Here is a 24,463-nt window from a genome sequence, read left to right as displayed (position 1 = left end):
CGGGCGATGCATATCGGTTTACGGATTCTATGACGGCGAGAGCGAGTCTGATTGGTAGCGGGAGGCGATAGAGTGTATGCGACATGTCATGGGGCTATGCCTGACAATGGATGAATGACTACGTGTTACCGGATGGAGGGTTTGACATGGGCTCGGTTGTAGAACTTTTCATCAATCGGTTTGTGCGAAAGCTTGAGAGATCGAAGCGGTGGGCCTTTGAGGCCTTAAGGCGAATGGCAGTGCAGATGAATATGCTCTGAAATTTACGGAATTGGCGAGATATGCCCCTACAGCAGTAGCTACAGAAACTATGAAGGTAAAGAGGTTCCTAAAGGGGTTTGACAGGAGGTATGTAAACCTGGCCATGATGTCTGATCAGTCTTTTGACGTGGTAGTTGATCGAGCCAGACAAATAGAGATTAGCTATGCTGCGGATGACAGTGGAAGAGCAAAGAAAAGCGAGCGAGGGTTCCTCGGTGTCCCTTCCATGGGTACTCCAGACAGTGGTGGCCAGGGTAATTACAGAGGAAATGGTAGGAGCAAGAGAAGTGGTTTGAACCACGGACCACGAGATTGGACCAGTGCGGATCAGCGGTGGTCACGATTCGAAATCTGGCGATTACAGTGCAGTTGGAGATCCTCCTTGGCACCTTGTGCACAGTGTGGAAGAGGACATTCAGGACCTTGTTTGATGGGATCAGGAGTATGCTTCAGGTGTGGCCAACCAGGTCACTTTGCTAGGGAATGCCCCATGTTCAGCGAGCCACAGATGGGGTCACAGGGTTCTGTTGCAAATGTTCCTCGCCAGTTGTATCCGGGTACTTCCAACATGGCGATCGATTCGATGTGCCAGGCGAGGACAAGGGGCGTGGATTTGGAGGCGGTCGGGAGGTAGAAGTCGATGTCGGGGTTCTACCACTCGGGGTAGAAGTCAAGCTCGAGTTTTCACCACGACCCACGGGATGCTCAAGCTTCAAATGCGGTTGTGGCGGTATTCTTACAGTACATTCTTATGAGGCTCGTGTTTTGATAGATCCGGGTGCTACGCACTCATTTGTCTCCCCTGTGTTTGCCATGAGGTTGGGTAGAAACCCTACAACCTTAGAATGCCCTTTGTCGGTAGCTACCCCACTTAGTGACAACATAGATGTAGATATGGTTTTTCCGGGTAGCCCAGTAGTAGTGGATGGAAAGATCCTCCCAGCAGACTTGGTTCCTCTACCAGTAATGGATTTCGATGTAATCTTGGGGATGGATTGGTTGGCAACTCACTATGCCACTTTAGGCTGCGAGGAACAAAAGGTGTATTTCCACATACCAGTGTGGAAGAGTTTAGCTTTGATGGTGTGAGCGTGGCTCCATATAATTTGGTGTCGACAATTAGTGCTAGAAAAATGTTGAGGCGTGGATGCCAAGGGTATTTGGCATTGGTGAGAGATACATGCATAGAAGGTGTCGGCATGGGAAATGTTCTGTTGTCGGAGAATTTATGGATGTCTTCCCGGAGGAGCTTCGGGGTTGCCACGGGAAGGGAAATAGAGTTTTGTATTGATGTTGTCTGGGTACAAACCCCATATCCATGCCACCTTACAGGATGGCACCAGTGAGAATTGAAAGAGTGAAGGAGCAACTACAGGAGCTTTTGGACAAGGGTTTCATACGTCAGAGCACTTCACCACAGGGTGCTCTGTTCTATTTGTGAGAAAGAAGGATGGGTCATTGAGGTTGTGCATTGACTACGACGCAGTGAACAAGGTGACTATGAAGAATAAGTATCCACTTCCTCGGATCGATGATTTGTTCGATCAGCTCCAAGGAGCTAGATTCTTTTCCAAGATAGACCTGCGATCAGGCTACCATCAGTTGAGAATCAGGAATGAGGACGTGTCCAAAAGCGGCTTCGAGGACAAGATATGGTCATTATGAGTTCTTGGTGATGTCTTTTGGACTCACTAATGCACCAACGACCTTCATGGACTTGATGAGCAGGTGTTCAAGCCATTTTTGGACCGTTTTGTCATCGTATTCATAGATGACATTCTGGTATACTCTCGGACCGAGGAAGAACACGTGTGGCACTTGAGGATGGTGTTGCAGACGTTGAGGGAGCACCAGCTATATGCCAAATTTTCAAAATGTGAATTTTGGCTAGAAAGCATCTCATTCTTGGGACACGTGGTTTCTAGTGACGGCATTCAAGTGGATCCCAAGAAAATTGAAGGATGGCGATTGGCTTAGGCCTACAACGATCCACGAGGTGCGAAGTTTTAGGTTTAAGCGGCTACTATAGGCGTTTTGTACAAGATTTCTCCAGATAGCGGCTCCCTAACTAAGTTGACCATGAAGTATTTTCCATTCATTTGGACATGGATAGTGTGAGGTGAGTTTCCGAAGCTTAAGGAGTGTCTAACCACCACTTTGTGTTGACACTACTGTGAGTGGTGAAGGATACACCGTGTATTGTGACGCCTCCAGAGTTGGCCTAGGGTGTGTGTTGATGCAGAATGGAAAGGTAGTGGCTTATGCTTCAAGGCAGCTGAAGAGGCATGAGCAGAACTACCCCACCCATGATTTGGAAATGGCGGCTGTAATCTTTGCACTTAAAATCTGGAGACACTACCTGTATGGTGAAGTGTGCGAGATATACACCGACCACAAAAGTTTGAAGTACATCTTCCAGTGAGAGGATTTAAACTTGAGGCAGAGGAGATGGATGGAGCTTACGAAAGACTATGATTGCACCATCGGTACCACCTGGAAGGCCAATGTTGTAGTAGATGCCTTGAGCAGAAAATCTTCTGGCAGTTTGGCGCACATTTCAGTAGAGAAGAGACCATTGATTCAGGAGGTACATGAGTTGATGGATCAAGGTTTAATCCTAGATCTTTCAGATGAGGGGGTATTGTTGGCTCACTTTTCAGTGAGGCCTTAAGGGAAAGAGTTAGAGTTTCCCAGCACAGAGACCAACAATTGATGAAGATCATAGAAAGAGTACAGCAAGGTGAAGGTGGTGAGTTTGGATTTGCCAATGATGGTGCCCTAGTACAAGGTTCTAGGATATGTGTGCCCGATGTAGACAACCTCAGGAATGAAATCATGCGAGAGGCACACTATACACTGTACAGTGTCCACCCAGGTTCCACCAAGATGTACCATGATGTGAAAGATAGCTATTGGTGGAATGGCATGAAGAGAGACATAGCGGACTTTGTGTCCAAGTGCTTGACGTGTCAGAAGGTAAAGTTTGAACACGAGAGGCCGTCGGGAAAGGCTGCAGAGCTCCCTATCCCAGAATGGAAGTGGGAAATGATCACTATGGATTTTGTGACTGGGTTGCCTCGTACCACGCGAGGATATGATTCCATATGGGTAATTGTAGACCGCTTGACCAAATCAGCTCATTTCTTGCCTGTAAAGACTACATACTCTGTGGCACAGTATGCCCGGCTCTACATTCGAGAAATAGTCAGATTGCATGGAGTTCCGGCTTCCATAATATCGGCGAGAGGGCCCTGATTCACTTCGGTTTTGGAGAAAGTTGCGGGAGGCACTTGGCACCTGATTGAACTTGATGCGGCTTTCCACCCTCGACGGACGGACGGTCGAAAGGACAATCCAAACAACTGGAAGACATGCTTGCATGAGTGTCTTGGATTTTGGAGGTCAATGGGATGACGGCTAGCTTTGGTGGAGTTTGCCTACAACAACGATTACCACTCCAACATAGGGATGGCACCTATGAAGCATTATATGGAAGAAAGTGTAGGTCTCCTGCGTGTTGGGCGAGAAATGGGGAAGCGAAGGTGCATGATGTAGACCTAGTGCGGTACACTTGAGGTAGTTCCTTTAATCGAGAGCAGCGAGGCGGCTTTCGATGAATGAAGAGTTATGCGGACCAGACGGAGGGATGTGGAGTTTGCGATGGTGACTATGTATTCTGAAGGTTTCTCAATGAAGAGTCATGAGATTTGGAAAGAAGGGCAAGTTGGCACCTCGGTATATTGGACCTTTTGAGGTTCTTGATAGAGTTGGAGCGATTGCCTCTGCGGTTGGAGCTACCACCCAACCTTTCTCACGTTCATCCGTGTTTCACATCTCCATGCTCGGAAATACATTCCCGATCCTTCTCATGTCTGCATGTAGGATGTGATAGAGCTAAAAGAGAACTTGACATTTGAGGAGCGACTGTAGCCATAGTGGACTACCAAGTGAGGCAGTGAGATCAAAGCAGATCCCTATGGTTAAGGTTTTGTGGAGAGTCGATCGGTGGAAGAGTGCACACAGAGTCGAGCGGGACATGCGTAGCAAGTACCCTTACTTGTTCAATGTATAATCATGTGCTTTATTACGCCTTGTGTAAAATTCGAGGGCGAATTTTTACGTAAGGAAGAATGTAACACCCCAAAATTTTAACTTTTATGAGCATTTTTGGTATTTTAATTTTATTTAAATTTTAGGAATTTTTGTGAGTTTTTTCGGATTTTAAAAATCGGGTTCGATTTTCCTAAAATATAAACTTTAATGATTTTTAAAAAGTTAGTTAAAGACCCCGTGGCAAAACTAAACAGATAGTGGAAGTCTACGTATTTTTACGAGTTTTAAAATTTTTGAAATTTTGGACCTCGTTTTGGTCCGGCGAGTAAAAATTCAAAATTTTGTATTCGAATCGAGCCAGGCCGAATCGAGCGGACCGGATCGGACGGTCGAATCGGACCGTCTTCTTCTCTTTTTCTCCTCCCTCCCGCGCGTGTGACCCTCTCCCCTTCTCTCTCTTTTCTCTCTCCTCCCTCCTCCCTTGCCGCGCGCCTCCCTGCGTCCCCACCTTGCGGCGCCCCACCTCGCCCTTCCCCACGGTGCGCTTAAAGCGGCCTTGGAAGGGACGCAGCGCGCGTTTAACTTCGGCCAAATCCGGCCGATCCGCCACCAATTGGACGGGTCTTGTGTCAAAATCATCTACTCGTGAGCTTTCCATAGACACCAAGAACGCCGAAATCCATCGAGCGGATTGTCCAGATTTTTGCTCGGGAAGATTTTAGCCCATTTCGACTTTTGGGCTAAATTTCTCAAAACCGTGAATCTCACGAAAACCGAGGCCACCAGCACGCTCCATTCGTCGAGAGCTCGTATGACATAAATTTGAATTTTTCCGACACCGTTTTTGGTGGGTCCACGGAACTTCGCGGTGTTTTCCGAGCATTTAATGAGCTTAGAAAATTCTGAAAAATTAATGTACTAACCCCGTGTTATGGGCTTCGTGTAGGTATCCTCGATTCGCGGAAATTGACGATTGGCCAAGATGCGCAAATTTCGGGCGAAACGGACCTTCACGGAAAAGTCTCGAATTGGACCGAGGTTTTGGCTAGCCCCCATTGTTAGGCGTCGAGTGCGTTCGAAGTCGGAATCGGCAAAGGTAAACCCGAACCTTGCTTTTCGTAATTTTCTAGTGCTTAAATAGGATTAAAAATCCATAAAATATTCGTGGTAGCTTAGAAAATTACGATTCTTTTTGCAATAGCTTAGTAATATTGCTAAGGACATGAGGCAAAGTTTTATAATTTTTAGAGCTTGTTTGGGCGATTTTGCAAAAATGATCAATAATAAGGACTAAATTGAAATTTTACATATTGTGATGGATGATTGATTTGATGGGCTCGGGAGGGCTGTGTGATATGATTGAGCTGTTGATATATGGATTGTGAATATAGAAGTGCGTTTTTAGCCCTTTTGCGGGTTGGGTAGGTCCTAGGTATAGGGGACTCTGCCGGATTTTCTACGACTTAGGGCGTAATTGGTCTTTTCTTTGTTTGTATTGAGTCATTGTATTAAATAAATGTAATATGATTGTCGGGTGGCCGGATGACCTTCTTCCTCCGCCCGCCCACGGTGATTGTCGTTAAGTGCGTGAGTAGAATATTAATTTTAATTGTAATTTCGATATTATTATATATTCAGCATGACCATGCATCACTTATATGCATATATTTATGTAGTTAAACTCTAGGCACGATTTATGTTGCATTCATAACTTTTGATGTGCCATGGATGTTTTTGTGGTAATTTGGAGGCGGTGTGCGTGCGTTGGCGTGCGTGTGATGTGGTATGGACTATGGATAGGGCGGGGTAGTCACGGCTTGAGTAATTGTTGGGACCGATCCTTGAGGGTAGTCACGGCTTGAGTAATTATTTGGGACCCTCGATTTGGTTATTAAGTGGAAGTCCGAGCTTGAGTAATTGGCACCGGGTTGGATTTAAGAGAGGCGTATGGGGATCGGCTCCCATATGTTATGATTGATACTACAGGTGTGTGAGTGCTCCAAATTACCTTTTGATGTTATGATGTGAAAATGTTGTTGATGTTGCATTTCACTCTCGAGTGCATTAGTTCTAGATAGTTATAGAGATTATGGTTAAAATTGATATTTTACTCTCTACAGTCGAGCGCTCACTCTGTTCAATATTTTTCAGAAGCTCTGAGGAGGATTTTATTTTGGTTAACTGCTTTTCTCCTCATGAGTCAATTATTCTTGTTTGTATAAACTTGATAAAACTTAGAATTTCCGCATGTGATAGAAATGTTAATTGATATGTGTCTGAAAACAAAATTATTATTTTGGGAACTGTAAACTTAATATGCTATGCATGTTTGATGGATTGGATGAGGGAGCTGAGCTCCCATTTATTATTATGTTGATGAGTATGTGGAGGGTGAGCTGAGCTCCCCAATTGACTATATATTGTGTTTACAGGTCGGGTGAGTCGAAAACTCCCCGTTGGTAAGTCCATTTTATGGCCGGACTCTGTCCGTTTGTTTTCTTGATATTGGGCCCAAATGGGCCTTAGAGTTGGGTTAATGAACAGTTAGGCTTACTACGGGCCTCGGGGGCTTTAGGCTGGCCCAGGTCCTAGTGCCGGTCCGGCCCATAGGTTGGGTCGTGACACATAAAAATAAGAGAAAAATAAGGAATAATTGATTAGGGTAATTTAGGTATAAAAAATAATTATGGGACTAAATAGTTAACGAAATCAAATTATATAGACTAACTAATGTGTTTTTCTAAAATATATGGACTAACTAATTAGTTTCACTAAAATATATAGACTAAATAATGATTTGATTAGTATTGACTAATGAAAAATTTGACAGATGGCTAAACAGTTTAATAGAGACAAAATATAGGAACTAAATAGTATATTTTTTAAAATACAGAAATTGAATAACTAATTTTATTAAAATATAAAGACTAAATAATAATTTATCAAAAAAATTTCTAACATTTGAGAAGTGCCTAAGAATTGAAGAAATATATATATAATAAATTATTTAATTTTTGTATTTTAAAAAATATATTATTTAGTTCTTATATTTTATTTTTATTAAACTATTTAATTTTTACGTGAAATTAATTATTTGTCAATATCAGTCAAATTATTATTTAATTTTTTTATTTTAGTAAAACTAATTAATTGATATATATATTTCAAAAAATATTATTATTTAATTATCTATTTTAGTAAAACTAATTAATTGTTCTTATATTTCAAAAAATATATTCCTATATAAAAAGTATAAATTTTTCATTACGCAGAGAATAAATCTAAGTTTACATTTTTTTATACTTTGTTTAATTATAATTTTGTTTAATTTCATGAGTATTGTTTTTATATTTTTTCTATTGAAAATTAAATTTCTTTAATTATTGTTTTGATTATTTAGAGATATAGAACTAATTAATGTTTGATCAAATACTACTTTCCAATAAAAAAAAAACACCAAAATGATACATAAAAAATAAAATAAAAATACTTAAACAATTAAAAAATATAAATTCATATTTAATCTCAATACAATAAAATTTTTATTATTCCTTTATAAATATATTTTTCAAAATATAGAGCCAATTAATGAGTTTCATTAAAATAAATTGATTAAATAATAATATTTTTTAAAATATAAAGATTAATTAATTAATTTTATTAAAATAATAAAACTAAATAATAATTTAATTAGACTAAAATTTGTTTACTATATAATTCAATGAAAGTAAAATATATAAATTAAATAAAATAAATTTTATGAAATAAAAATTAAATAATTATTTTAATTAAATAATATAAAAAAAAAACTCAATTACAATCATTAAAATAACAATTAGCACCATACGTCATGTGCCGACCTTAGCTCAGTTGGCAGAGCGGAGGACTGTAGTTGAAAGCAACCGTCATCCTTAGGTCGCTGGTTCGAATCCGGCAGGTCGGATTTTCCATTTTCTTAATGCATGGCATTTTCGCACTTTTGGTGTGCTTCATCTAAACCAACAGAAAGCAGCAGTCGTCAAAATGATGGCTTATTCTAAAAATTAATTAAGTGATTAAAAATATTTGTGCTTTTATTTTCTAAACGGATTTTAATTGTATTTTTGAACGTGTTTTACTCTAATGATTTATGCACTATTCTCCTAGATTTCACTTTTAACTTCATTTTCTCATGCTGTTGACTGCTTGATAGAATTGGAGTTGGACTTCCCAGCAGTAATTCTTGAATAAGCTATGGAGTCAACGTTCACTTAAGTCATTTTCTTTATGATCTCAATAAAATTTGTCTGAAGAGACATGCATATACGGCCACGTTTAGTTTAAATGAACCATTCCATGGAAATTTAACTTTCTAAGAAATTTATTTCAGGAAGTCCTTCAAAGCACCAGAAACAGAGACTTCCAAGTAGCAGGAACGCCACAACCTTGTAAGCACAAACCTATCGGTGCAAAACAGAGCAGCCGGTAACGATACCCCAGAAATTGCCATTCACTAGCTTCTTAATTGCACCCTCTCACATGGCCAACATGCTAGTAGCTGGAGACACAATAAGCTTTGTTTGAGCTAGCAACTTCATCAAAGCAGATCCTCTCATTGTCCCTCACCTAGGAAGTTCAGATCTACAACCAGACACCCATACAAAATAACAAAATCTATATTAACCTCACCCAGACAAATAAAGGAGAAGGTTCTGGATAAAGAAAAAAGAGTTGAGTGGAAATTCTCTCTCTAGATACTAGAGAGAGAGAAGTTTTATTCCACTGGCCATTGACATAAAGAAGAGAACTGACTTTAGCATCATCTAAATCCAATACACAAATAGGTGTCCAAACCTGTCCTTGGCTTTAATGTGGCAACCATTAATCACCCATCCTTTACTTGTTCTCCATATCAATTCTGTACCATAGTCTACGAGCCAGTAAGCTAGACGACACCTAACACGCAGACGATTCCTCCACATACAACTTGGTCTGTATCCAAATTCAGCAGCCCAAATATCGCAACATGGAAAGTATAGTGGTCTGTGAATCTCTCTCTTCAATTAATTGGCTCCATTAGAAAAGTGCCATCATTCTCTTAATTTTTGGACTTATATTTTCCATAAAAATTATTTTATTAATAAATTGTGAAATCGAACAAATTATATGAATAATATTTAATGAATTATTATTGGATTTATTATTAAGATTTAATTTAAAATTAATTTAATATATTTTAATTATAAAATAAATAAATACTTTTTAAAATAACATTTTTTTGAACATCTTAATTAGTTAATTTCACCCATTTAAGTAACAGCTCATTTGCCGCCTTTAGATGGTGTGGAATAAATTATTCCCTAAAATTTTCTTTAAAAAAGGGTAGCAAATTGGTGGACCTATGCCATTAAAATTTCAAAACCTTCCAGCCCACGCATGACACCATATGCTTATGCACCACTTTTCCAGAGAAGGAGAATCCTTTAATTTCTTCAAATTGACATAATTCCATACAAAAAAAAAAAAATCCCATTTGTATTTATAAAGAAAATAAACATAAAATATTTCATCTAAAATTAAAAATATTAATTTTATCTATTTATTTTTAACAAAAGAGTTCTTTTTTATTTGTTGAACCAAAAGCCGTCCGCCAGATATTTTTGGCTTGGAGTTCAAGTACATGGTTAAATGACTAAACTGGGCCCTCCTCTGAATTTCTAACCGTAGTCACGTGGACCCCATCTCCCACTGCATAAAACGCTACAAAGCTCATTCATTACCGAACCTCTGAGGACTCTCAGAGAGAGATAATATTAACCCCAAAAACTCTTATAAAGGAGATAAAAAAAAGAAAATTTCTAGGGTTTGACTGAGGGAAAAAAGAGAAAAAGAAAAATTGCACCTCCTCCAATCGCGTGAAGCCCACAACAGCGATAGAGTCGTAGTGAGTCACTACTGGAATCGCCGATCTCTCCCTGTCCCTCCTCAGATCCATCTCCATTTCCTCCCCGCAATTTTCGTCTTTTTTATAGTGAGGGAAAATTCGACTAAAAAAAATAAAAAAATTAGAGAGAGTGGATAGGCACAGAGAAGCTACAGCTGTGTGTAATGTTTTGAACATTGGGATCGGAGGGTAAAATTGGGGTTTCGTCAAAGTTTTGGAGGGATTTGGCTTTTTCCTCTATTTCTACTCCGTTTCTCCTTTTTTCTGATTTTTCATTTTCTGGGAAAAATTTAAAAAGTTTGGTTTCATTTGGGTGTTAAATTTGCATGCAATCTGCTGGGGGTGGTGGTGGCGGGCCCAGCCGGGTGGGGCCGGCTGGGCGGGCGGCGTCCACGTCATCAGCAGCATCGCCATCTTCGTCTTCCTCTGCAGTATCGACGCCACAATTAGGGTTCGACTCAGTACAGCAGCAACAGCAGCAGCAAATAGGGTCTAGACAGGTAGGGTTTTATGAGTTTAATTTTTATTTGAACAGTAGTTGGTTGATTTTGCATTGGGCTTTACGAATTTGAAGCATTTTTGTAAATAAATAGGTGTGAATGCGTGATAAATGGGATATCATTGATGCATGATCAATGAATTTAGTAATTAATGCGAGTGATTAGTTTGGTACTTGGACAGGATGGAGACTGGCATTAAACTTTGAGTTGCTCTGGCTATAATTAAGCATCAGCTCCGCTCCTATCTGGACTCGAGCAAGCTTAATTACTACAGCTAGGTGGAGTCAGCTTACTTTGTTGCTGTTTCTTTTTGTGTAGCATGCGTCCTGTATTCCTAATCGTTTTTTAATTTGTTTTGTTTAATCTTTCTCCACCTTTTTGATTGAAAATATATTTGGAGGTATATGGTAATAAAATCGAAGGTATTTCTCGTTTGGGTTTGTCAAGTTATTCAGTTTTTTTTTTTCTTGTAAATGTATTTTTTTAGATACGTTCATGTAAATGTGTTTTTGAGGTTCATTTATAGTACAGAAATGTAGTATACTAGTGTTTGATTATGTTTCAAAACTTTGTATAATTATGGTAAGCCTTACTAATGGTGATCTAGAAAAGGAACTTATCAGCAATGAACTTATGTTTTTCTTTTTTTCTTCTTCCTTTCCCATTGTGTTGTTCATGGTAGACTACAATAATTCTGTGTTTTTTAGTTGCATGCTTGTTTATTTATTTATTTTTTTAAATTTTTTTTATTGACTTGCTAGCTGGAAGAATTATCTCTTTATATGTCTTTCTCGTTCACCTATATGTGGTGTAATTTTTGTAATAACGAATCTGCTACCAACAATGTGTACTGGGTTAGATGCTTCCTGTTTGTTTCTTTGCTTTCTGGGGGATTCTGAATCGCAATTGCATTTCAGAGTTCAGTTGGTATATATGTGGTTTAATAATCTTGTTGTGGATAGCTGGTGAGTTTTCTCATGGTCTTCTGAGTTCTAAAGTGTCCTTATCAAGGTTATGTGCATCTTTCATTTGTTCAGCTTGTATTTTTAGGGAGAGAATAGCATATAGTAGTAATTGTGAAAGATGATGTTGAATTTTTGTTTTACGCATGTACTTTTGTTTTAAACTATTGATCCGTTCATGCAGGCATTGCAACACCAATTACTTAGAAAACCTGAAGGCAATGAAACCCTTCTAGCTTATCAAGCTGGTGCTTTTCAAGGAGTTATGGGAGGAGGCAATTTTGCTTCATCTCCAGGTTCAATGCAAATGCCTCAACAATCCAGAAAATTCTTTGATTTGGCACAGCAGCATGCTTCCTCCCAAGACGGCCAGAATAGGAATCAAGCTGTTGAGCAGCAAGTTCTGAATCCAGTTCATCAGGCATATCTCCAGTTTGCTTTGCAGCAACAAAAGTCGGTTTTGGCGATGCAGTCACAACAAGTGGCTAAGATGGGAATGTTGGGCCCTGCAACTAGCAAGGATCAGGATGTGCGGATGGGAAATTTAAAAATGCAAGAACTCATGTCCATGCAGGCAGCTAACCAAGCTCAGGCATCATCATCCAAAATCTCATCTGAGAATTTTTCTCGTGGTGAAAAGCTAATGGAGCAAGCACAAGAGCAGGTCTCTGAACAGAGGAATGAGCAAAAGCCTCCAACCCAACCCCCTATCATTGGACAACTAATGGCTTCTAATGTTATAAGACCTATGCAGGCACCACAGCCTCAGCAGAGCATCCAAAATATAGCAAACAACCAGCTTGCAATGGCTGCTCAGTTGCAAGCAATGCAGGCATGGGCACATGAGCGCAACATTGATCTGTCACTACCTGCAAATGCAAACCTGATGGCACAGCTCATTCCACTCATGCAGTCAAGGATGGCTGCACAGCAAAAGGCCAATGAAAGCAGTGCAGGTCCACAGGCATCACCTGTTCCTGTATCAATGTCAAAGCATCAGGTTGGTTCTCCACCTGTTGCAAGTGAGAGTTCTCCACATGCTAATTCCTCTAGTGATGCATCTGGGCAGTCTGGCCCTCCTAAAGTGAGGCAGATTGTTCCATCTACCCCGTTTGGCCCAAGTTCCAATGCAGGGTTGGTTAGTAGCACTAACAACCTTGCAGGGCAGCAGCTCGCCTTTCACAGCAGAGAGAATCAAGTGCCTCCTAGAAAGGGGGTTGTGCTTGGAAATGGAATGCCTTCCATGCATCCCCCTCCGTCATCTGCAAACATGAGTCAAGGTGCAGATCAGACTTTGCCCGCAAAAAATGCATTAAATAGCCCAGAAAATTTACAAACGCAGCATATGAAGCAATTAAGTCGATCTTCTCTACAGTCTGCTGGCTCTTCTAATGATGGAGGATCAAGCAACCACTTCCCATCACTAGGTGGGCCTGGTGTCCAGATGGCACAACCACATGTTGGGTTCACTAAACAGCAATTACATGTTCTTAAAGCACAAATACTAGCATTTAGGCGACTGAAGGTCTGAAGCTAGCCAGCTCTCGTTTTTCTCTCTCAAGTGCTCTCTTTTCTTACCATCTTACATAGTTTTTCTAATTAAATTTGAAAACATTAGTTTAATAATTTCTGAGCAATGAATATTTATTCCTCTTGTAATTTGGCAGAAAGGAGAAGGTACACTTCCTCAAGAGCTTCTTCGAGCTATTGCTCCACCACCTCTTGAGTTGCAGTTGCAGCAGCAATTACTTCCTGCAGGAGGAGTTAATCAGGATAGATCTGGTGGAAAATTTGCTGAGGACCAAGCAAGGCATTTGGAATCCAATGAAAAGAAATCTCAGGCAAAACCATCTGTTAGTGGACAGAATGTTGCAAAAGAGGAAGCTTTTGCGGGAGATGAAAAAGCAACTGTCTCAGCAAGTCACATGCAGGCCACAATAGCTGTGATAAAGGAACCCACAACTTCAGTGGCTGCTGGAAAAGAAGAGCAGCAAACTGCTACATTTTCTGTTAAGTCAGACCAGGAGGTGGAACGAAGTCTGCAGAAAACTCCTGTTAAAAGTGATATAACAGCAGACAAGGGAAAAGCTGTTGCACAACAGTTCCCTGTGGCTGATGCCGCGCAAGCAAAGAAACCTGCACAAGCAAGCACTCCACCCCAGTCAAAAGATGTTGTTTCTGCCAGAAAGTATCATGGACCATTATTTGATTTTCCATTTTTTACTAGGAAGCATGATTCGATTGGGTCATCAGGGATGATCAACACTAATAATAATCTAACATTGGCGTATGATGTGAAAGATCTTCTCTTTGAGGAAGGCATGGAAGTGCTTAAAAAGAAGAGGTCAGAAAATCTGAAGAAAATCAATGGTTTACTGGCAGTAAATTTAGAGAGGAAAAGGATTAGACCAGATCTTGTATTACGGTTGCAAATTGAAGAGAAAAAGCTTAGGCTTTTAGATTTACAGGCACGCTTAAGAGATGAAGTAGATCAACAGCAGCAGGAGATAATGGCAATGCCTGACAGGCCATATCGGAAGTTTGTTCGGTTATGCGAGCGTCAACGGATGGAGCAAGCAAGACAAGTACAGGCCTCTCAAAAAGCCATGAGAGATAAACAATTGAAATCCATCTTCCAGTGGCGTAAGAAACTTCTTGAGGCTCATTGGGCCATCCGCGATGCACGAACTGCCCGCAACAGAGGAGTTGCCAAATACCATGAGAGAATGTTGAGGGAATTTTCTAAGAGGAAGGATGATGACCGGAATAAAAGGATGGAGGCATTAAAGAACAATGATGTTGAAAGGTATCGGGAAATGTTGCTGGAGCAGCAGACTAGCATCCCTGGTGATGCTGCTGAAAGATATACTGTTCTCTCATCATTCTTAACTCAGACAGAAGAATATCTTCACAAACTGGGAAGTAAAATAACAGCTGCCAAGAATCAACAGGAAGTAGAGGAGGCGGCAAATGCTGCAGCTACAGCTGCAAGACTACAGGCATGCTTTGTTCAACTTCCTTTTCTCTCCCTCTGTCCCTCAGCAACACCTACCACCTTGTTATTGATTTTTTTTTTCCCCACAATTAACATCCTTGTCTGTGAATCAAAATTTTTTACTTTTTTTTGTTTTCTTACTCTCCAAGCAATAATTGATTTCAGATCTGCTAATCCATTCAATTTGTTGATATAGGGTCTATCAGAAGAAGAAGTAAGGGTAGCAGCAGCATGTGCTGGAGAGGAAGTAATGATAAGAAACCGATTTATGGAAATGAATGCACCCAGGGATAGTTCATCTGTTAGCAAGTTAGTTTTTTGATTATATGCTTCATATTTTTCTGCTTTTAGGAGAGGAGTGAACTATTCATTTGATCACGTAGTGCTGATGATGTGGTTGGCTTAACACATGGAAGTTTTGTTTCATATAATGTAAACCAAGTGTGTCTAGCATATTTTGCAATTATTCTGCTTGGAATTAATATTCTTCCTTAAGAAAATCAATGTTTTATTGTAATAGGTTTGACTATTGTTGTTCCTTGTGGTTGTCACCAGATATTACCATCTTGCTCATGCTGTCAATGAGAGGGTCATTAGGCAGCCCTCCATGCTACGAGCTGGAACCTTACGAGATTATCAGCTTGTAGGTTGCTAATATTGAGTATATTTCAATTTTTCTTTAACCATTTGTAGTGTTATAAACTAAAATTTTGAGCTGCTTGCATCTGTGCATGTCTATCCCCTTCAGGTAGGGTTGCAGTGGATGCTCTCCTTGTATAACAACAAATTAAATGGGATCCTGGCAGATGAGATGGGTCTTGGAAAGACTGTACAGGTGGCTGTCTGTTGCCTTGAACCTTTAGAACACATCTTCTTAGAAAATAGAAAACCTGGAAATTGGAAAACCGATCTTATATTTTTGTTTCTAGAAACTCTGTGGTTTCATATCTTATTAGAATAACTCATGGATCAGATAATGCACAATATTTTTTTTTTTTATTACACTTGTGCTGTTCTTAAATGCTTTATCTGCGGTGTAGGTGATGGCATTGATTGCTTATCTGATGGAATTTAAAGGAAATTATGGCCCACATCTTATAATTGTCCCTAATGCTGTTTTGGTAAATTGGAAGGTATGTTACTTTCTAGTTGCATGGAGGGCTTATTATTTTTGTTTTCTAATGTCTAATTGAGTTCCTGCTGCAGAGTGAGTTACATAACTGGCTGCCATCTGTATCATGCATTTTTTATGTTGGTGGAAAAGATCAACGTTCGAAATTATTTTCTCAAGTAAGAAAAAATATGTTTACTTGTTCATTTGATCTTTTGAGTTTTTTTATGAATTGCTGAAGTTTCTCTTAATGTTACTCTGTAGGAGGTTTCTGCAATGAAATTTAATGTTCTTGTGACAACTTACGAATTTATCATGTATGATCGGTCAAAACTTTCTAAGGTGGATTGGAAGTATATCATAATTGATGAAGCACAGAGAATGAAGGACAGGGAATCAGTTTTAGCCCGTGATCTTGATAGATATCGCTGCCAGAGGCGCTTACTTCTCACAGGGACACCATTACAGGTATGTTAAGGACAGATCTTGGTACAAAGATGCTCTTCGTGAAACTAATGCAAATGCTTGGGGTTTTGTGAAGCCTTAGCTAAATTACACCATTTCTTGTTTTGGTTGGCCTGTTAGCAATTTTCCTTTCTGTTATTTTGGCATGCAGTTGTGCCTGCCCTGTTATGCACAAAAAGGCCTTCTGCTGAACTGATTTTACTTGTTAAAATGAACTTTAAGTTAATTAAGGAAACATGTTTGGCTATCAATATCAGATCTGTTGTAGGCCTCTTGGCTTTAGAAAAGATATACTTGCAAGCAAGCATGGTTTTTCTACTAAATGTATTATGCAATTAGAAGGATGGGATTATGGTAATACAAAGTGTGCAAGAAAAAAAGGATTTGAAGTATATAGTGTTTATTTCCCATCAATGAAAAGTGTGCCGAATCTGATATGTTTTATAAGCATTCCTGATCTGAGATTTAGAAATGGAGCCTAAGCAAGATTTGCAAATCTTGGCTGTGTGCTGGACTGGGATGATTCTTTTTGTAGGATTAATACTTGAACTTTTTGGTTCTTATAATGCTGCAGAAAAGGAAGGTAAAGGAAATTCCTTCCATCACTTGTCATGTGGCATCTATTCATATTCATCTGCTTACACAAAAATATTATTCTTAGTAGGGTTACAAAAGACCCATAAAAGGGCTTCAAGATATGGTCAGTGGAATGGAGCCAGCAATATACAGATAGGAATGAAATCATTTGGATTCAATGTCTATTTAGTTTATTTTAATTATGTGAAAAATGAGGCACAAATTTGGTGTTTCAACATCCTGAATATGGAACTCTGATCAATAATTTGGAGCAGCTCACTAGAGAAATATGTTTGACATGGACCATTTTTTTTTTTTTTTTTTTCTGCAGAATGATTTGAAGGAGCTTTGGTCACTTTTAAATCTACTTTTACCCGAAGTTTTTGATAATCGGAAAGCATTTCATGATTGGTTCTCAAAACCCTTTCAAAAGGAAGGTCCTACACATGATGCAGAGGATGATTGGCTTGAAACTGAAAAGAAGGTCATCATCATTCATCGCCTCCATCAAATTTTGGAGCCTTTTATGCTCAGACGACGTGTTGAAGATGTGGAAGGTTCACTTCCACCCAAGGTATGGTGTTGTTCAGTTACAGTTGATCGTGTCTTTTTCACACTGCTTGATTCTAATATCAATGCTGCATTGCAGGTTTCCATTGTTTTGAGATGTAGAATGTCTGCTATTCAGAGTGCCATTTACGATTGGATCAAATCTACTGGTACTCTTCGAGTTGATCCTGAAGATGAGAAGCGCAGGGTTCAAAAAAATCCAATATACCAGCCTAAGGTGTATAAAACTTTAAACAACAGGTGTATGGAACTTCGGAAGGCTTGCAATCATCCTTTGCTAAATTATCCTTATTTTAATGACTTTTCCAAGGACTTCCTTGTCAGATCTTGTGGGAAATTGTGGATTCTGGATAGGATACTTATAAAACTTCAAAGGACAGGGCATCGGGTGCTACTTTTTAGTACAATGACAAAACTCCTTGATATTTTGGAGGAACACTTGCAATGGCGTCGTCTGGTATACAGGAGGATTGATGGAACAACTAGCCTGGAAGATCGAGAATCAGCTATTGTGGACTTTAATAGCCCTGATTCGGACTGCTTTATCTTCTTACTTAGCATTCGGGCAGCTGGAAGGGGTCTTAATCTTCAATCTGCTGACACAGTTATAATATATGATCCTGATCCAAACCCTAAAAATGAGGAACAGGCAGTGGCTAGAGCCCACCGAATTGGGCAGACAAGAGAGGTCAAAGTCATTTATATGGAAGCTGTTGTTGACAAAATTTCTAGCCATCAGAAAGAGGATGAATTGACAAGTGGAGGTATACTTGATCTAGAAGATGATCTTGCAGGTAAAGATCGATACATGGGATCTATTGAGAGCCTCATAAGGAATAATATTCAACAATATAAGATTGACATGGCTGATGAGGTTATCAATGCTGGACGCTTCGACCAAAGAACAACCCATGAAGAGAGGCGCATGACTTTGGAGACATTACTACATGACGAAGAGCGGTATCAAGAAACAGTTCATGATGTTCCATCGCTGCTAGAGGTAAATCGCATGATAGCAAGGAGTGAAGATGAAGTTGAATTATTTGATCAAATGGATGAAGAGCTGGATTGGACTGAGGAGATGACAAGCTATGACCAGGTACCTAAGTGGCTTCGAGCCAGTACGAGAGACGTGAGTGCTGCAGTTGCTAATTTATCAAAGAAACCATCAAAAAATATCTTGTTTGCTAGTGGTTTGGGTATGGAAACCAATGAAATGGAAACTGAAAGAAAAAGGGGGCGACCCAAGGGGAAAAAGTCTCCTAACTACAAAGAAATTGATGATAATGGGGAATACTCTGAGGCTAGTTCTGATGAGAGAAATGGATATTCTGCACATGAAGAGGAGGGAGAAATTAGAGAATTTGAAGATGATGAATCTAGTGGTGCTGTTGGGGCACCTCCCATCAGTAAGGACCAATCAGAAGATGATGTTCCAGTATGTGATGGTGGGTATGAAAGCACTAGAAATATCCAGATGGTAGAAGAAGGTGGTTCCTCTGGATCTTCCTCTGATAATCGAAGAATGACAAGAATGGTGTCTCCTGTTTCTTCACAGAAGTTTGGATCCTTGTCTGCATTAGATGCTAGACCAGGTTCTGTTACTAAAAAGCTGGTATGTTTCTTATCTTTCTGTACTGTGTTATTGGATTGTCTAGGTGTTGCTATCTATTCACTCATTTCTCTTATTTTGTTTCCAGCCAGACGAATTGGAGGAAGGGGAAATTGCAGTGTCTGGAGATTCTCACGTGGATCACCAGCAATCTGGAAGTTGGATACATGATCGTGATGAAGGTGAAGATGAACAGGTTCTGCAACCTAAGATAAAACGAAAACGTAGTATTCGGGTTCGGCCGCGCCAGAACTTGGAAAGACCAGAGGAGAAGTCTGGCATTGAGGCACAACGTGGAGATTCATGTTTGATGCCATTCCAAGTGGACCATAAATATCTAGCACAGCTGAGGACTGATACTGAGATGAAAACATTTGGAGAGCCCGAAGCTTCCAGGCATGATCATAGTGAATCCTCAAAAAGCAGGAGAAACTTACCTTCAAGGAGAATAGCTAGCACATCAAAGTTGCATGCTTCGCCAAAGTCTAGCAGATTGAATGTACAGTGTGCTCCTGCAGAAGACTCTGAAAACTCCAGAGAGAATTGGGATGGCAAAGTTACAAATACAAGTGGGAACTCATTGTTGGGCTCTAAGATGTCAGATGTCATCCAGAGAAGGGTATGCATTGTTGGATCGACTGTATTTTGACATTTTTCTTCATATTATTATATAGGATTACCTGAAAATACTGTCTTTACTCATTCATCTGCTTATGGAATTTGGCAATCATGGTTGTCCTCTTTGAATTTGCTGGTTTATTATGTTGTAGGACCTTATGCTGTTTTATAGTTTTTGAAAGTGCTTTGCATTAAAAATATAAAAATGTGCATATATATGAATGTTGAAATATTATTAGGTAATATTTGATTAAAAAAATGGGGTAATAAATGGTATATTTTCAACCAAAACAAGTTTTTGCACATCCATGTAATTCAAACTTAACTTAACTCAACTCAACTAAACCTTTATCCAAAAAATTTGGGATCGGCTATATGGATTCTCTCTCTCCACTCTAAACGATTTTGGGTTAAATTCTCCAAAATGTGTAATGCTTCTAGGTCATGTTGATCCATGTAATTCAAAATTATAAGTATATATAGCAGTGCTGTACCATCAGTTGCTCTTCTCCCTCCATTTCTCTCCTGCATTTTAATGCTTTTAATATTTTACATGAATTTGTTTTATGATGTCATATTCACCAATAGAGCTTTTCTTTACCTCCCTTGTTATTGAATCTATTTCAGTTTGTTTTGTTAGTATGTTAATGTATGCCTTGTATCTTGAAATTTTTATGGTAAAAATTAGATTATAACTTCTTGAATGATGATTTTAATATCATGAATGACATGATGGTGGTTATGTTATATTATTTATTTATTTACCTCGAAATGCTCATTTGTACAGTGTAAGAATGTAATTAGCAAATTCCAAAGGAGGATAGACAAGGAAGGCCAACAAATTGTGCCTCTTCTAACTGATTTGTGGAAGAAGATAGAGAATTCTGGTTACATGAGTGGTGCTGGAAATAATCTTTTGGATTTGCGGAAGATTGAAATGCGTGTTGACAGATTAGAGTACAATGGAGTCATGGAGCTTGTGTTTGATGTACAATTTATGTTGAAGGGTGCAATGCAATTCTATGGGTTTTCACATGAGGTATGATGCCTCCTTAACTGATTATTTCTTCAAGATCATATTCATTCACTTCTTCCTTTTTTGTATGTGGCTTGGGAGAATGCTTTCAAGGTTGTTTCTAGAAGCAACTCTGTAGAAGCATGGTTAAGCATTATTTAAGTTTTTTCTTTATTGGTTAAGGTTGGCCTTTTTTAAGATGTCTTTCTATTAAAAAGTGCAATACACACTTGCGGCAGTTTGGATCTTCTGATGGATTTTGCCAATTCTGACTTTCTTATAAAATTTAATATAATAAATTAAAATTATACAAGTAATTCATCTCCTAAATTCTTTTTCATGGTTTTTTCAACCCGATTCTTCCTTAAAGTTGCTTCCAGAAACAAATCGTCTTTGACAAATCTTAATTCTTTTGTCATACCTAGTCTCTAGAATTCTCTCAGGAATCAAGTTCCAAAACAACTCCTCTTGTATTGTATCAATTGATAAATTTATTAACTTTCAGAATCTCAAGGTATATTTAAATCATGCAGGTGAGATCTGAAGCAAGGAAAGTACATGATCTCTTTTTTGACATCTTGAAGATTGCATTTCCAGACACTGACTTCCGAGAGGCCAGAAGTGCACTTTCTTTTACTAGCCCCAGTTCCGCTCCATCCCCAAGACAGGCAGCTATAGGCCAAAGCAAGAGACACAGGTTAATAAATGAGGTAGAACCGGACAATAGTGCTACCCACAAGCCAATTCAACGAGGATCAATTCCTGCTGGTGATGACACGAGGGTCAAAGTCCACTTGCCGAAGGAAACAAGGCATGGGAGTGGTGGAAGTGGTAGTAGCCGGGAACAATATCAGCAGAATGATTCTCCACTGCATCCAGGGGAGTTGGTTATCCGCAAGAAGAAGAGGAAAGACAGGGACAAGTCCGTGGTGAAGTCGAGGACTGGATCAACTGGTCCAGTTTCTCCCCCTAGCATGGGTCGTAATATAATGAGTCCAGTTCCAGGTTCAGTCCCTAAGGAATTGAGAATGGGTCAGCAGAATTCCCATCAGCAAGGGTGGGCCAACCAACCTCAACCTTCAAATAATGGCGGTGGCGGTGGCGGCAGTGTTGGTTGGGCAAATCCTGTAAAGAGATTGAGGACAGATGCTGGTAAAAGAAGGCCAAGCCATTTATGACTTTCTAATGGAGATAGTGTATAATGGGGAAAAAAAAAAAGATAATAATAAATTGTTGCCGTTTAGCTGCAGAGTGTATTAGTGGCGCTTTCTGGCCTGTAACAAGAGCAGTTAGCCCATACTGTTAATATAGCGTAGGTCATTGATCCTCCATTGTATACTGCTTCCATGATTTGAGAAATCCAGTAGTTTTCACCTCTGCTTGTTGCAGTTATACTATGCCTCTGTTACACTGTTTATAGTTGAACTTTTCAGAGCACTAAAACTATGGTTTAACGCACCTATTGACATCCCCTTCAGAGGATTTACGAGTTACGTTCCCTTGAGATGATGAATAAATAAAATGTATAACGATGTGCGTAAAGTTGGTTCCCTTGTTTATATGCGAAGGTTGCATCTCTGAAACAAATTCAAGTTCTCTAGCTCTTCACAGGAGGCAGCAATTGCTCATTCCCTTCTTTTTCATTCAAAGAGATATTTATAGCTAGATTCATGCAATAGAAATGAGACCACTCGATGAATTAACAATGTCAAATGACTGGGGGTGGAACGTGAAGCAATGATGCATTAATTTACAAAGGGAAGTAAAAACAGAGGCTAGGAAATACTTCATTTCCTGCCCAATAAGTTCATACTGTAAAGCTAAAAACATCACCATCATGTACAGATATAACAGTTGAGAGGATTGATGACCAACTGCTATGGATCTGCTTGGCCCGCCATCTCCTCATCTTGAGACTCGTATTCGTCCTCACTTAGCTCCTCATCGCTAGATTTGTCCTCTGGGGCAGCCCCTATGTCTTCTGGCTTGGCATATTTCTCACAGTATTCTGGTCGTCAATAAGCCAGTAAAAGCAGGGTATTGATATATTGGCATAAATTAATATTACCTAATTAACTGCCCTCATTTACACACTGCGTAATTGTGAGCAAGCAATAGGCACAGAATCATATAGGTTTCATACAACCCTTGATTAAAGATAGCAACAAACAGTTCTTCAACACTTCATATGAGAAGCATGCTAGGCAATCACGAGAAATCAACATTTGTGAGCAGACTAGGCCCTTCCAGCCTCCTAGCAGGGGTCTATGTTTGGTAATGACGGTGTTGCTATTTTTCAGTTGCACGGTGAAAAATTAAGGGTAAATTGAGTGATAATTAAGTGTTTCCTACATATTTCCTTATGCTATAACACCTAGCATAGCTAAACCAAAGTTTTCTCTCTTGTAAACGAAAGTTTAGCTCTGTGATTAATTCAGTGTTCCCTTCATATTTCTTTAAGGAGGAATGCCTAATCAAACATACAGAACACGGAAAAAAGTACTGCTACCTTTAACTTTCTGTTCATAAGCAGACCGGTCACGCATCATCAAAGCCGCTGCCTCTCCATTCAATGGGTCTGAGGGGTTAGGATACAAAAGAAGCTGTGGTAGAAATACCTCAAATACATTTACCAGATCTGAAGAACATGTGCATTGACAAGTCAGGTTAAGAGCTCTACACATTATAAATTGGAAGTAGATTAAATACTTATCTCAGAAAGTCAAAGAAAAAATCTTTACCAAACATGGGACTCCAAGTCTGATTGATAACGTCCAAACAAACTGAGCCAGACCTGAAATTATATCAACCAAGATTAAACAGAAAAATATAGTAAATGGTGATCTACCTAAGATTGAAAATAACCATTTTTGCTTCAACATTTAATTACTCACATTTCATCAACATTTGGGTGATAGATCTTGTTAACAAAGCCTATCGAGGGAGATTTGTATGGATAAGCATCTGGAAGCTCAACTCTTATCCTCCACACACCTCCATGATAAGGACCTGCCATAATCCATCCATAATGATAAGGTACATAAGAAAAGGCAGGTTTGACAGGAAAAGCTTTGAGGTCAGAGTTGCTCCAAATTGGGCTAAAAAGTTCACAGTAGTGCATTATGAAAAACAAGAACTGCCTAAATCAAGCTTTTTTCTAAGATCAAAAAGTATACAACTATCTAGAATATGAGAGATTCTATAAAATCAAAATAGCAAGAAAAATACTTAGGTTATTAATAACTATAGTCTCACCAATCACAACATCAATATTATATCTCCACCCTCCTCACCAATAACTGTAGATTGTTAAAATGACTAAATCAAGAAAATCAATCACCTTGCTTAGCTCAAAGCTTCCCCATTTAAAAAGAAACTAAAATCTGAAAAGGGAAAAGAAAATAAATGATATGAGAAATGAAGATTTACTGTCATTGGGTCCATGGAAATGAACATAGAAATCTTGCATGCCATCATTTATCATCTCAACTTTGTAGTCACTCATCATCCTAGCAAAACCCAGATTAAAAAAATTGCAAATATAAGCAGAGGAACAAAAAAAAAAAAAAAAAAAAAGAAACTTAAGATATTAAACAGAAGATTAACAATTTCATCAAGTCCATGTCTCTGCGTTTGCTTGGTGACGACATGGTTTCCTTCTTCCAACTTCGTTCGCTTTTCGTTCACCGCTTCAGAGGGAGAGTCTGAGAAAAAAAAAAAAAGAGAAAATGGAGTTTGCTTGTCCAACTGAGAGAAGAAGCAACAATGGTTCGGACATCAACCACTAAAAAAGAATAGCAAC

The 24,463-nt window shown here is 39.2% G+C and overlaps 2 protein-coding genes and 1 non-coding gene across 4 annotated transcripts; 2 read left to right on the top strand and 1 right to left on the bottom strand.

Annotated features, from left to right (window-relative positions):
* The first annotated feature begins 8,169 nt into the window (after positions 1-8,169).
* Positions 8,170-8,257, top strand: TRNAY-GUA (transfer RNA tyrosine (anticodon GUA)). The gene is given in 2 exon segments: positions 8,170-8,206; positions 8,222-8,257. It is a non-coding gene; the product is annotated as a tRNA-Tyr (tRNA).
* Positions 8,258-10,079: 1,822 nt separating this feature from the next.
* On the top strand, positions 10,080-22,053 carry LOC110660625 (ATP-dependent helicase BRM). Of its 2 annotated transcripts, none has more exons than XM_058141744.1 (14): positions 10,080-10,737; positions 11,884-13,224; positions 13,367-14,698; positions 14,891-15,003; positions 15,250-15,341; positions 15,447-15,529; positions 15,735-15,827; positions 15,901-15,984; positions 16,070-16,273; positions 17,178-17,420; positions 17,496-19,031; positions 19,117-19,647; positions 20,434-20,685; positions 21,195-22,053. In XM_058141744.1, exons 1-14 carry the CDS (start codon positions 10,564-10,566, stop codon positions 21,837-21,839), a joined length of 6,723 nt encoding a protein of 2,240 aa, XP_057997727.1. In that variant the 5' UTR covers positions 10,080-10,563; the 3' UTR covers positions 21,840-22,053. The 2 variants fall into 2 exon arrangements, with proteins under 2 accessions (XP_057997727.1, XP_057997729.1); XM_058141746.1 differs by lacking the exon at positions 10,080-10,737 and adding an exon at positions 10,900-11,015.
* A 279-nt stretch (positions 22,054-22,332) lies between these two features.
* On the bottom strand, positions 22,333-24,463 carry LOC110660626 (ubiquitin-conjugating enzyme E2-23 kDa). Its single transcript, XM_058141750.1, has 6 exons — positions 24,268-24,463; positions 24,091-24,170; positions 23,556-23,670; positions 23,403-23,455; positions 23,171-23,299; positions 22,333-22,669 (listed from the first exon to the last, which is right to left on the bottom strand). The coding sequence occupies exons 1-6, from the start codon at positions 24,309-24,311 to the stop codon at positions 22,539-22,541; spliced, it is 552 nt and encodes a 183-aa protein (XP_057997733.1). The 5' UTR covers positions 24,312-24,463; the 3' UTR covers positions 22,333-22,538.

Source organism: Hevea brasiliensis, chromosome 2 (assembly GCF_030052815.1).
Source record: "Hevea brasiliensis isolate MT/VB/25A 57/8 chromosome 2, ASM3005281v1, whole genome shotgun sequence".
Classification (NCBI taxonomy): domain Eukaryota; kingdom Viridiplantae; phylum Streptophyta; class Magnoliopsida; order Malpighiales; family Euphorbiaceae; genus Hevea; species Hevea brasiliensis.
The sequence above is the reverse complement of the archived record's forward strand: the minus strand, read 5'-3'. Positions and strand labels throughout refer to the sequence as shown.

Coding starts and splice junctions, on each gene's coding strand:
- LOC110660625 (XM_058141744.1), top strand. CDS start 10,564: ATGCAATCTGCTGGGGGTGGTGGTGGCGGGCCCAGCCGGGTGGGGCCG. Junction 15,985..16,069: donor GTTCGAAATTATTTTCTCAA/GTAAGAAAAAAT, acceptor GTTACTCTGTAG/GAGGTTTCTGCAATGAAATT. Junction 20,686..21,194: donor TCTATGGGTTTTCACATGAG/GTATGATGCCTC, acceptor TAAATCATGCAG/GTGAGATCTGAAGCAAGGAA.
- LOC110660626 (XM_058141750.1), bottom strand. CDS start 24,311: ATGTCGTCACCAAGCAAACGCAGAGACATGGACTTGATGAAATT. Junction 23,300..23,402: donor GACTTGGAGTCCCATGTTTG/GTAAAGATTTTT, acceptor CATGTTCTTCAG/ATCTGGTAAATGTATTTGAG. Junction 22,670..23,170: donor TTATGAACAGAAAGTTAAAG/GTAGCAGTACTT, acceptor ATTGACGACCAG/AATACTGTGAGAAATATGCC.